The sequence below is a fragment of the Heteronotia binoei genome, chromosome 5, assembly GCF_032191835.1.
Source record: "Heteronotia binoei isolate CCM8104 ecotype False Entrance Well chromosome 5, APGP_CSIRO_Hbin_v1, whole genome shotgun sequence".
Classification (NCBI taxonomy): domain Eukaryota; kingdom Metazoa; phylum Chordata; class Lepidosauria; order Squamata; family Gekkonidae; genus Heteronotia; species Heteronotia binoei.
Window position 1 is genome coordinate 127,292,642 of NC_083227.1, and position 12,729 is coordinate 127,305,370.

Here is a 12,729-nt window from a genome sequence, read left to right on the forward strand (position 1 = left end):
CCTATTCCAACACAAAGAGAAAGAAAAAGACATCTAAAATCCTTTAAACATGGTCCAGTCCATAGGGACAACTATGAATGCTAGCCTGTGGGGTCCACACACATGCACACATCATACGGGGAGTGCAGAAGTCTCTCTTTTGCGCATGTGCTCCAAACATGGTAAGAACACACAGTTCTCCATGTCAGTCCTCTCTGGGCCTTATGACCTCAACCATCTTGGTCCGGGTCCTTACTAGCCTCATGCATGTCCTACATTTCTGGGGTTCTGGTGCCTCAGCTCTCTCTGACTCTTCAGAGACCCCGTTGCTTCACCTCTCCCTACTGCCCAAACCATGGGATTGGTGCATAATGGGAGCTCTTTCTGTTTTTCGGGACATCTCTCCAACTCCCTATCCTACCTTTTAGATCATTACAAACCAGTCTCTGGTTCTGGAAGATGCACATGAATGATCTCGTGTCAAGAGCTTACCAGCCCTGACCTGGATAGCCCAGGCAAACCTGATTTCATCAGATCTCGGAAGCTAAGCAGGGCCAACCCTGTCAAGTGCTTGGATGGGAGACCTCCTTGGAATACCAGGAACAGGAGGCAGGGGCAAGCCACTTATAACCTCCTGACCATGCCAACTACCACATCATTTTCTGGGAACGCTGGCGATAAGATCCACTACACACTTCCCTCAGCTATCACTTGCAGAGGTCTGTGTTCACCCTTGCATAAATGCCTCATCCCTCATCTTATAGCTGTCACAGATGGGCTATTGCCAGGATGCTTGTACCCTAGTACTGGGAATGTGGACAGACGGTATGGACTTCCACTCTTCCTACAGGTCATCTGCCCACTTGGGGACCTGAACATACAGGCGATTTCTTGAATCTGCAGGGCGGCATCCCCTCATGTTGAGAGGGTTTTTTTCTCCACCCTCTGTTATGCCTCTGGGGTCACTCGCCAATTGACAGCATCTGAGTAAGATAGGAAACATCAGCAATTCTACCCCAGAGCAGGAGTGGACACCAGATCTTGTCTCCTTTCCTGCGATGCAGCCAATAACTCTACGTGTTCTCATGTGCACCTTGAAATTCCAGGGTAGCCAACAAAATCCTAAGCCATGCCCTCACTGCTCTAGGGCATAACTATGATGGCTTTGCCATCGCTACTTTCCTCTTCTGCGTCATCTCGTCCCAGAGACTCCCCCTATTTTTCTTCCAAATATGGAACATCCTATTAGCATCATTGTGGGCTGCAGCCTCAACTCCTCTTGGGTTGAACAGCCTCCTGGCCACCTTGGCACACTGTACCTCCATTGATGGGTACTTGTCATCCTCACACTCTTCTATTACTCACTTCCTAAAGGCCTTCTCAGCTTTCATCTTTATGCCAAATGACCACTCCGCCTTGGCATCTGCCTTTCTCTTATCAATCCTGCCAGGGAACCTCTCCAAACCCCTGGCTCCTGGATCCATTCATTTCTTGTCATGGGGAGCAGCGTTATTGATGGCTGTCTCTCACTGGTTGGATAGCTGGACTACTGGCTCTATGTTATGCAGTTAGAGGGTGCTAGTCACTAGTCTGCAGCTTGGTCTGAGAAAGCCTGCCAGAAGAATACAGTACGTACAACGCATCATCAAACAGAAATCAAAAAGTGACAGCTGCCCCTCCCCCACAATTTCCTCATTAAACAGCTGCCCCTCCCCCCCACACCAGCCCCCACCTCCTGATCAGTAAATGAATGCCTGACGTAGTGGGATTGTACTTTTTTGCTGCCCCTTCTAATACATTAATTGTAACCATCCCAGCATTTTCTTACACATTAAATCCTAACATTTACCTAGCCACCTAACAGCATTTTAGATGCCTATTCTAATACATTAATTGTAAACATATAGCATTTTCTTACACATTAAATCCTAACATTTTTCTATCATCTTCAGTGCCTGTTCTCAGAGTGAGACAAAAGTATTTGACCTTAAAAGGTCAAGTGCTGAAATGTATATCTCGCAGACGTGGGAGGATATTCACCCTGTGAGAGAGAGCAAGAATCTTAGCAAATTATTTAATGCTGACACAGTTTAGACCTGGACAAAATAAACAGATGAAATTAGGTTCTCACGCAATAAATTTCCTGTTCTTATGGTCTGTGATTTAAAATAGCTTTTCCATCAAATTTATGTATGGGCTAATTGTGAGAATAGTGTTTGACCCCCAAAAATGGTCCTAAGAGGTCAAGGGGTTTTATGGCTGTGAAGTGCAGAAAAATGTAGACTTAAGAAAAATGCAAAAGCAGGACAGAGATATACAATTTAGGTTATTTTAAATATAAACAAAGATAGGATTTTCTGACATGTATAGAAACACACAGGTTACAGAATGCCCCATTGGTTTTTTTGTGGATATACTCTGACTGTGTCCAATATGTAGATAAAATAAAATTTTAAATAAAAACAAGCAACAGTAAGCAGTGTTTTAAATGATTTTAGTTCTACATGCCCTGTTAAATGTGCATTCACCCCATGTTCCCCAAGTATTGTTGACAACACAAATATTTACTGCCAACTTTGGTGATTTTTGATATGGTTCCACCAAGATCAGGATCTGAGCCTTTAATTGTATTCAAGTAGGCATTCATTTGCTTTTGATGGAACTCTTAACATCAGAAGATCTGGGGCTTAGTTCTGAGCCATGCAGCTCACTTAATATCTTGGCACACAATACAACTTTTTTCCATCGTCAGCATCCTCCACCTGTTAGCACTCCAAGGAGCTGTCTGGGGGGTTACTTGAGCAATGAACAGGGCCCCGGCAGTAGGAGGTTGCCTAGGATTCTATAAGAAAAAGAAGAGCTTATCGTTGCTGCTTTAGGGAGAAGAGGGGGTTGTGGGTCACGGGCAGCCTAGGAACTGATCTCCTTGATGAACCAAGGGTGCAGAGAGAGGAGCGAATTCCACATTTTAATCACTCTCTGTGTAAAATAGTATTTCCTTTTGTCCACCCTGAATATGCTATCAGCCTCGTTGTATTGAGTTCTAGTATTTTGAAAGGGGGAAAAAGTTCTGTTTGTCAACTCTCTCCACCCCTTGCATAATTTTATAAACCTCTATCTTGACCCCACACCCTCCCCCTCCCCTAACATAGCCATCGCTTTTCTAAACTGAAAAGTCACTCATCAGCCTTTCCTCATAGAGAAGGTGCTCCCCCCCCCCAACCCCCCCCAATCAACTTTGCTGCCCTTCTCTGTACTTTTTCTAGCTCTGCAATGTCCTTTTGGAGATACGGTGACCAGAATTGTACACACTATTCCAAACAAGGCTGCGATATAGATCTATATGGGGGCATTACAATATAGGCTGTTTTATTCTCAATCCCGTTCCCAAGAATACCTACCACAGACTTTGCCTTTTTCACCGCTGCAGCACACAGGGTTGACACTTTCACCAAACTATCCTCAACACACTTGGGATTTTCCCCCCTCTCAGTCACAGCAAGTTCTATCCCTATTAGCTTATACGTGAAGTGGGGATTTTTTTTGACCCACTATGCCATCACCTTACACTTACCAGCACCTCACCCCTAGTTCCTAATCATTTATGAATAAATGAAATAGTCTTGCCCCCGTACCAATCCTTATCGGACCCCGTAGCATACTTCCCTACATTGTGAGAATTGTCCACAGATCCCCACTCTTTACTAACAGTCATTGAACCAGTTTTTTAATCAGAAAGAGAACCCATCCTCTTATCCCATGACTGCTAAGTTTACTCAGGAATCTCTGGCGAGTCTTTCTCAATGAACTCTAAAAGGTTGGTGAGGCAGGACTTCCCTTTGCAGAAGCCATGTAGGTGAAGAGTAGGTGGAATTCACTGCCACAGGAGGTGGTGGCGGCCACAAGTATGGCCACCTTCAAGAGGGGTTTAGATAGAAATATGGAGCACGGGTCCATCGGTGGCTATTAGCCACAGTGTATGTGTGTATATAAAATTTTTTGCCACTGTGTGACACAGAGTGTTGGACTTGATGGGCCGTTGGCCTGATCCAACATGGCTTCTCTTATGTTCTTATGTTCTTAAGATTAAAAAAACCAAAACAAAAAAACCTGGCACGATTGTGATCTGAGGGTGGAAAAATGTTTTTGTTTCAAACAGTCTTATTAGTAACATATGGCAATAAATTTCAATTTCTTACATCATTAATAATTACTTTTTATCTATCCCATATATTACTTTCTACCCACTCCTCCCCCGTTACTTGACACCCGCCGGTGTTATATACTTAAAATCTTAATATTAAAGGTACCCTTAATTAATAAGAACCAAAATTAATATCCTCCTCCCTCTTGTACTTAGTCATTATCAAAAATTGTCCAATGTCCTTTTATTTTCCACTCTTTTTCTACGTATCTTCTGAACTTTTTCCACTTCATCTTAATTACTTCTAAATCATAGTCTCTTAAGGTTCATGTTAACTTGCCCATTTCACCCCAGTGTCATAACTTTTAAAATCCAATCCCATTTTTCTGGTATTTTTTCTTGCTTCCACAACCGCGCATACAACGTCCTAACTTTTTCCACTCCATCTTAATTACTTCTAAATCATAGTCTCTTAAGGTTCATGTTAACTTGCCCATTTCACCATGTGTCATAACTTTTACAATCCTACCCCATTTCTCATATCCCGAGATCCTAGAAATTTCTTGTTGAATCATCCGCCAATACTTTTTTTGCCCTTTCACAAACCCACCACATACGGTAGAAAGAACCTTCATGTTTTTTTTTTTACATTTCCAACACCGGTCTGGCATCTTATTATTCATCTTTGCCAATATCACCCAGTGAGTTGCATTTGAACACGAGTCTCCTAGGTTCTTGTTTAGCACTTAACCCGCTAGAGCCAGCGGAGTATTTTACTTACTTTACTGTAGCCCCCCCTTTTTTGTTTTTGTTTTTTTTGCTGAGACTGAAATGTAAGAACAATGTTCTCAACTAGGATAGGCATTAGAGGACCACACTAGGATCCGGAACCATCAAGTTCAAATCCTGACTCTGCCACGCAAGATTGCTGGTGACTTTGAGCCTATCACGCTCTCTTGCCTTAGCCTACCTCACAAGGTTGCTGTTGCGAAGATAAAATGGAAAAGGAGAAAAACAATTGATAAGCTGCTTGGTATCATGATTAGGGAGGGAAACAGGATGTAAAAACTAAGCACTACACCACAATGGTTTCAATGAAATGTGGAGGCTGGACAGTTGTAAGAGACCGCAGAGGCTACTGTTACGCGGCTAACCCTACTGACGTCCAAGCTCTGACAAAATTGGGCTAGTCGGTTATATTCAGGCTTCCCATGAAACATTTACATGCGGATAATTAGAGAAATAAGAGCCCCAGTGGTGCAGAGTGGTAAAGCCGCAGCACAGCGGTTCTAACCTCTGCTAACGACCTGAGTTTCACGGTTAAAACAATTTTATTTGGTAACAAATTATATGTCCTGCATCATTAATAACTTCTTTTAACTATCCCACATATTACTTTCTAGCCATCCCTCCCCCATTACTTGACCCCCGCCGGTGTTATTTACTTAAAATACTAATGTTTAAAGGTACCCTTAACTAATAAAAAATGAAAATTAACATTCTTCTTTTTTTTCTAAGACTTCATCATTATCAAAAATTGTTCAATGTCCTTTTATTTTCCACTCCATCTTAAAAACTTCTAAATCATAACCTCTTAAAATTCTTGTTAACTCGTTCATTTCACACAATGTCATAACTTTTACAATCCAACCCCATTTCTCTGGTATTTTTTCATGCTTCCACAACTACGCATATAATGTCCTAGCGGCTGAAAGCATGCACCAAATTATAGTTCTATTTTCTTTTGGAAATTTTTCCATTTGTAATCCCGACAGAAAAGTCTCTGCGACTTTCTTAAATTCATATCCCAAGATCCTAGAAATTTCTTGTTGAATCATCCGCCAATACTTTTTTGCCCTTTCACAAGTCCACCGCATACGGTAGAAAGAAACTCCATGTTTTTTACATTTCCAACATCTGTCCGGCATCTTATTATTCATCTTTTGCCAATTTCTTAGGAGTCATATACCACCTGTACATCATCTTAAAACAATTTTCTTTAATACTATGATACGTTGAGAGTTTCATAAAGTTCTTCCACAAATATCCCCAAGTTTCCATATATATTTCTTTATTTACATTAATTGCCCACTTAATCATTTGAGATGTCACTACTTCATCTACTTCATTTTAAAAGTAACATATAGATTTTTGAAATTAATTTTTCATTGTCTCCAAGCAGAACTTTTCCCATTTCTGTTTGTTCTCATCTTATTCCTTCAGTTTTAACATCGCTTTCCACCAAACTTTTTATTTGTTGCGTTTGAAACAATCATATTTATTATTCAACTCTTCGGCAGTTTTCAATTCTATTTTACAGCTTTGTATTTTTAGTTTATACGACACCCTTTTTCCCTCTCCCATCTCCGCCGTTATCCTTATTACTTCCGCAGGCACTGAGGATAGAGAAATGTTACGACCGTTCCTTTGTCATAGATTGCTATTTGATCATGTTTTGCGCGCTTCGGTTTTAATACAAAGGCACGCAAATCGGGGCCCTCGGCGGTAGTTTCTAAAGCATCCGCGCAATTCGATGTTTTGATTACGCGTGTCTTAGACGGTCGTTGTATATAATCGAATAAAATATAATACGCGATCGCGATGTATAACGTTAGACAACCTTGTTACTCTGACTTTTGAAAACCCCGAGATAGGCCCCCTTCTGCGAATTCGGCTCAGCGGCCCGCCACCAATAGGGGAGTCGCCGTTGTTCAAACGCGCCAGCGGGTGCGGGGGGGGGGGGGTCGGCGCAGGATTCTCTTTAAATACGGGAAACCCGAGCGCCGTTCTGACGGCTCCGTACCACCATGGCGAATACACCTCTGTCTGTTTTTAATCCTGTGGTCCCTGGAGCACCCGTGAGGAGGAAAACTACAGCGAGGATTCAAAAACCTAGCACCGATTCTGACAAGGAGAATGTACAGCCGGTTCTTGCTAAACGCCTTTTTGCTTCCCCCGAGAAAATGAAAGATGGGGCAGAAACCTGTACACCGAAGCGGAGTAGATGTTTCCAGGATGGTGAGAGTTGTGAATCCGTCACAACAAGATACATTTAAGGTGGGTAGAACAACATGGGAAAGATGTGTAAAAGGTTGTGTTGTTTCTGTTTAGACTCCTTTTCTCATTTTGTGTGTTTGTGATTTTTTTAGAAAATTTGTCTCGTGGACTTGTCCGGTGTTCAGACGTCGATTCAAACCGTCCTGCAAAAATACGTGGGAGTGTCCGATGAAGACGTTCCACCTGTGGACAAGCAAAAGTCACGTTCTGCGATGTACAAACTGATAACTGCCACCGCTTATTCTGTTCTCAATTATTGCTCCAACGATCTCTCTTATTCTATGTGTGACGGATGCATTTTAGATAGACCCGGACAGAATTCTCATGTATGTTTGACGTGGTCCTCTGCTTTCTACGATGAGAACTTAAGATATGTTTGTCGCAATCTGAATATGAGCCCCGTGTTGTATGTGATCACGGTTATTGCGTGTTTTCTTGATTGTTGTGGTATTAACAAGAATCATGTCATAACATTGGCCAACCTGGTGGAAGGCGTACGAACATCCCCGACCCCCTGTGAACAATTGAGAACGTTGTTTCAGAAATGCCACCAACCCTATGTGACACTTGTTGAGAAATTTCTGCATAATACATTTCAGAATGGCACATCTGTGAATACCTTTCTTTTCCCCCTTTTGTAAATAAATTTTAAAAACTTTCTGTAATAAATGTACATTTTATACATTCACATGTATAAAAATAAAAATGTATTTAGAAGCCGTTGAGTTTGTGCAAATTTTGATACTAAAAAATATTCGATATTAAAAAGATCACGTTGCATTTAGGGAGGTCGCTTTTGATCAGTAAGAGGGAGATTGACGCCGATACGTCGATAGACGTATGGTTTTACCAATAACGCTGAAAATAACGTCTCTGCACCGAGAAAACTTAAAATAGACCGAGAGCTGTTTAAACACAAGTCCTAATACCGACAGCGTGTTTTTCACGGGTTCCTTACTTTAAAAAATCAACACCGTGCACGCTCTTCCCCACATAATCCTGAACAGCTCTTTAAAAGTTCTTTAAAAGCCGGAGCAAGTCTTTTTCTGTAGCGGTTCCGTTCTTATGCCCCGGCTGAAGGCGGGGGCCGTCTCTTCTCTCATCCGATACCGCCAACACAGAAAGTCCTTCTCCTGGTTTGTTTTAATAATGTATAATCATGCCAATTTTTGGCTAATGGCTTTTTGTAAAACACTTTGGGCAACAAAGAAACAAAGTATAAAAATACACTGAATAATCGGACACACCCTGTTATTACATATAAGCTTTTTTCCTTTATTTTCACTTTACGGTGAAACACTCCCCTGTAAATATGACCTATTGAACAGGGTAGGAGTGACGGTGTAAAGGCTGCGGATCGCAATTGTGGGAGGATAGGTTTCTTCGGCGTTTGCTTGGGCGGATTAAAATTAGCTGGGGCAGGTGGGGTAAGAAACGGAGGGAGTCTATCTGATTTTATATAGGAAAGCGGGTGTAATATTGTATAAAGATGGCTACGAATCAAAAGTGCCGAGGGTGAGCATAATGGGAAAAGGTGAGAATGGGGGGAGGCCGGAATCAGGTTGGGGTGCAATAAACATATTACAAAGTAACACACGAGCAACAGCGTTATAGTCCGCTGCCGGATCATGTTAGGGAAAGGGGGGGGGGGGTATGTTCCTTGTCTATACACGTAGGTAATCCCATCATTCTTTTACCCGTGTTCTTTCGGACGGTACTTCCTCTACATTTCTATGACCGTATCTATTACAGATGCTTAATTTGTCGGCTTCTCGGTTTGTAAGAAACCTACCGATTGGGGGAAAGTAGGTTGTAAAACCGTATCTGTATAGAACCGGCGGTACTGGGGCACGGTTGGAGCAGGCCGACGTATTCATCGGCAGTCATCGAAGAGTCGCTATGCTGAGCGATCTGACAGCCGAGACAAGGCGACTGGTGGATGGCTACTTGCGACGCAACCTGAGTGGTTCGGTGCTGTCTCACAGCCACACGGCCAAGACCCTGCGGAGAGTGGCTGACAAGCTGGAGAGCCGTGAGAAGACATTCTTTCACTCCATTTGCTCCACAGCAATCTTGCCGGAGCCTGGTAGGGCAGACGTCCATTTGAGACGTGTGGCGGCGCAGATGGCATCTGATGGCGGGCTTAACTGGGGTCGAGTAGTGGCGCTGTTTGTGTTCACCGGCACCTTGGCAACAGCGCTGGCTGGGCGGGGGGCTCACGAGGAGATCGGCGGCCTGACAGAGGCATTTGTCATCTATCTGTCTGTGGAGAAGCGTGAGTGGCTGGAGGCGCATGGTGGCTGGGAAGGGTTCTACCGCTACTTCAACAAACACGGTTCTGATTCAATCAGCCGGTGCGATACCAAAAGCAACACTATCATAGCGACCGCCGGATTTGTCCTAGCAGGATTAGCTTTCCTCATGGCCGTGAGATAAAAGTACATCGTGAACTCGAAACTATGAACAAGCGCTATGAAACTATGAACAAGTACCCGTGATGAGTCCGCTCTATATTTTTACAATTTTAATAACGTTGCTTAAATCGGTGTCTAGGCCTGAATGTTTAAATGAAGCACAACCCACCTTGGCAACGTCAAAAAACCAAACAAATGGAAACAAAGATTGTTCAGGTCCTAAGTTTGTATGTTTTGTTAGTTCCATTCTAGAGAACTGAGACGTTATGCTAAAATACGTTAGATGACCTTGCGGTGCAACCGGCGTAACGATGTGTGTTTGGATTTTTACGGTGGGAATTCTAAGCTTATTTCAGTCGAGCACACCACGTGTTTCATACCGTCATATCTAATAGAAAAGTATTTTATTAAAGCGAGAATATACAAAGCGTAGCTTTTTTTAATTAACAACAATCTGCATCCCGACCCACGTGTCTACAGTTCCCCGCGAATGAGGCGTCTTCCACTTTGGTGTCGAATAGGAGGGAAGGGGGGATTGCCGGGAAATCCTGCAAGGGGGGGGGCAGGGTAAGAAATACACGGCGTACATCTTTGTCGTGTTGCGATTCACAAGGATTAGACACGTGTGTATGTACAGAAAGTGTAGCAACGATACATCCGCTTTATCAACGTGAGAAAACAAAAACAAGCGTGCTATTTCCCCCACCCTACTGAAAAAATACAGTTCTTACTATCCGCTTCAGGATACGGGTCTTATATACAAACAGACGTGTGTGTTTTCTCATCTACATGTGGTTGGGACATTCTCGATTCTAATCTGTATGTTTTTCCTGCTTTGCAACCTCTTCTTCTTCCTCCATGAGGGAATCAACCTCCTTTGGAGACTCCGGTGTTTGCGCTTCATCAACCGGGGGTTCCCTCGCCTTTTCCACAGCTTCATCCTTCGTGTCTGCTTCAGAATCTCCAGAGGTATCCTCCATGTCCGCTCCGGAATCACCGGCGGTATCGTGCTCGGCATCTGCTAGGGAATCTTCCTCATCTGAATCTTGAAAGTGTGCTAGACCCCCGCAGTATGGGCAGTGACAGGTGTCCGGCCTCCCTGAGTTGACCGCTGCCACATTCTCTACCTAAAAGTTTGAAGGAAAAAAAAAATAGTATCCTGTCTCATGAGCGGGCCCCCCACCCCCCAATTCCATACACCTCGGTGTTTTTTTTTTTTAGGCCTTACATTCGGAAAGAGCGCTTTCAAATAGACCGTTTCCTCCACAATCTCCATATTTTCTTGCGCCTTCCCTCCACGTTCTGACTCCTTGATAGAGACGCCATTCTCAGAGAGCTCTGCCTTTTCCCAAGCCTTCTTTGTGGAACTCTCCCACAAAGGGGATTCATTATTCTCCACCTGTGTTGAGTTCTTGAGATTAGAACCACGCTTTCTTAAAGATTTGAGCAACACCAGGGTTAGCATCCCACACATGATCAAATCCTCTAAATCAGCGACTTTGGTCTCTGATCCCTCCGCCGCCTAATTTAAAAAAAAAAAAAGAAAGGGCATAACGCTACATGACCCGCCATCGCAATCCTCCCAGCTTTCCTCTTTTCTCACAACTTACCCGTGCATCTGTTTCTGCTTCCTGGTTCTCCAAACTCTCCTCTTCCATGTTTTCGGGTACAGATTCTAGAGGGGTCTTCTCGGGGGTGGTGTTCTCCGCTTCTATCTCATCACCGTTGCCTTTTCTTGAATGTTTGTGAGGCTTGATGCCTAGGGGTCCCTCCATGTTAGAAAATTTCTCCATGGTGGTACGGAGCCGTCAGAACGGCGCTCGGGTTTCCCGTATTTAAAGAGAATCCTGCGCCGACCCCCCCCCCCGCACCCGCTGGCGCGTTTGAACAACGGCGACTCCCCTATTGGTGGCGGGCCGCTGAGCCGAATTCGCAGAAGGGGGCCTATCTCGGGGTTGTCAAAAGTCAGAGTAACAAGGTTGTCTAACGTTATACATCGCGATCGCGTATTATATTTTATTCGATTATATACAACGACCGTCTAAGACACGCGTAATCAAAACATCGAATTGCGCGGATGCTTTAGAAACTACCGCCGAGGGCCCCGATTTGCGTGCCTTTGTATTAAAACCGAAGCGCGCAAAACATGATCAAATAGCAATCTATGACAAAGGAACGGTCGTAACATTTCTCTATCCTCAGTGCCTGCGGAAGTAATAAGGATAACGGCGGAGATGGGAGAGGGAAAAAGGGTGTCGTATAAACTAAAAATACAAAGCTGTAAAATAGAATTGAAAACTGCCGAAGAGTTGAATAATAAATATGATTGTTTCAAACGCAACAAATAAAAAGTTTGGTGGAAAGCGATGTTAAAACTGAAGGAATAAGATGAGAACAAACAGAAATGGGAAAAGTTCTGCTTGGAGACAATGAAAAATTAATTTCAAAAATCTATATGTTACTTTTAAAATGAAGTAGATGAAGTAGTGACATCTCAAATGATTAAGTGGGCAATTAATGTAAAAAAAGAAATATATATGGAAACTTGGGGATATTTGTGGAAGAACTTTATGAAACTCTCAACGTATCATAGTATTAAAGAAAATTGTTTTAAGATGATGTACAGGTGGTATATGACTCCTAAGAAATTGGCAAAAGATGAATAATAAGATGCCGGACAGATGTTGGAAATGTAAAAAACATGGAGTTTCTTTCTACCGTATGCGGTGGACTTGTGAAAGGGCAAAAAAGTATTGGCGGATGATTCAACAAGAAATTTCTAGGATCTTGGGATATGAATTTAAGAAAGTCGCAGAGACTTTTCTGTCGGGATTACAAATGGAAAAATTTCCAAAAGAAAATAGAACTATAATTTGGTGCATGCTTTCAGCCGCTAGGACATTATATGCGTAGTTGTGGAAGCATGAAAAAATACCAGAGAAATGGGGTTGGATTGTAAAAGTTATGACATTGTGTGAAATGAACGAGTTAACAAGAATTTTAAGAGGTTATGATTTAGAAGTTTTTAAGATGGAGTGGAAAATAAAAGGACATTGAACAATTTTTGATAATGATGAAGTCTTAGAAAAAAAAAGAAGAATGTTAATTTTCATTTTTTATTAGTTAAGGGTACCT

The 12,729-nt window shown here is 42.8% G+C and overlaps 1 protein-coding gene across 1 annotated transcript; it reads left to right on the forward strand.

The window, feature by feature from the left end:
• Positions 1–9,079: 9,079 nt before the first annotated feature.
• Positions 9,080–9,616, forward strand: LOC132572051 (anti-apoptotic protein NR13-like). The gene has a single exon (XM_060238838.1). The coding sequence runs from the start codon at positions 9,080–9,082 to the stop codon at positions 9,614–9,616; it is 537 nt and encodes a 178-aa protein (XP_060094821.1).
• The last annotated feature ends 3,113 nt before the right edge of the window (positions 9,617–12,729 follow it).

What these genes read in the sequence shown, in the direction of transcription:
- LOC132572051 (XM_060238838.1), top strand. Translation starts at nt 9,080, where the DNA reads ATGCTGAGCGATCTGACAGCCGAGACAAGGCGACTGGTGGATGGCTAC.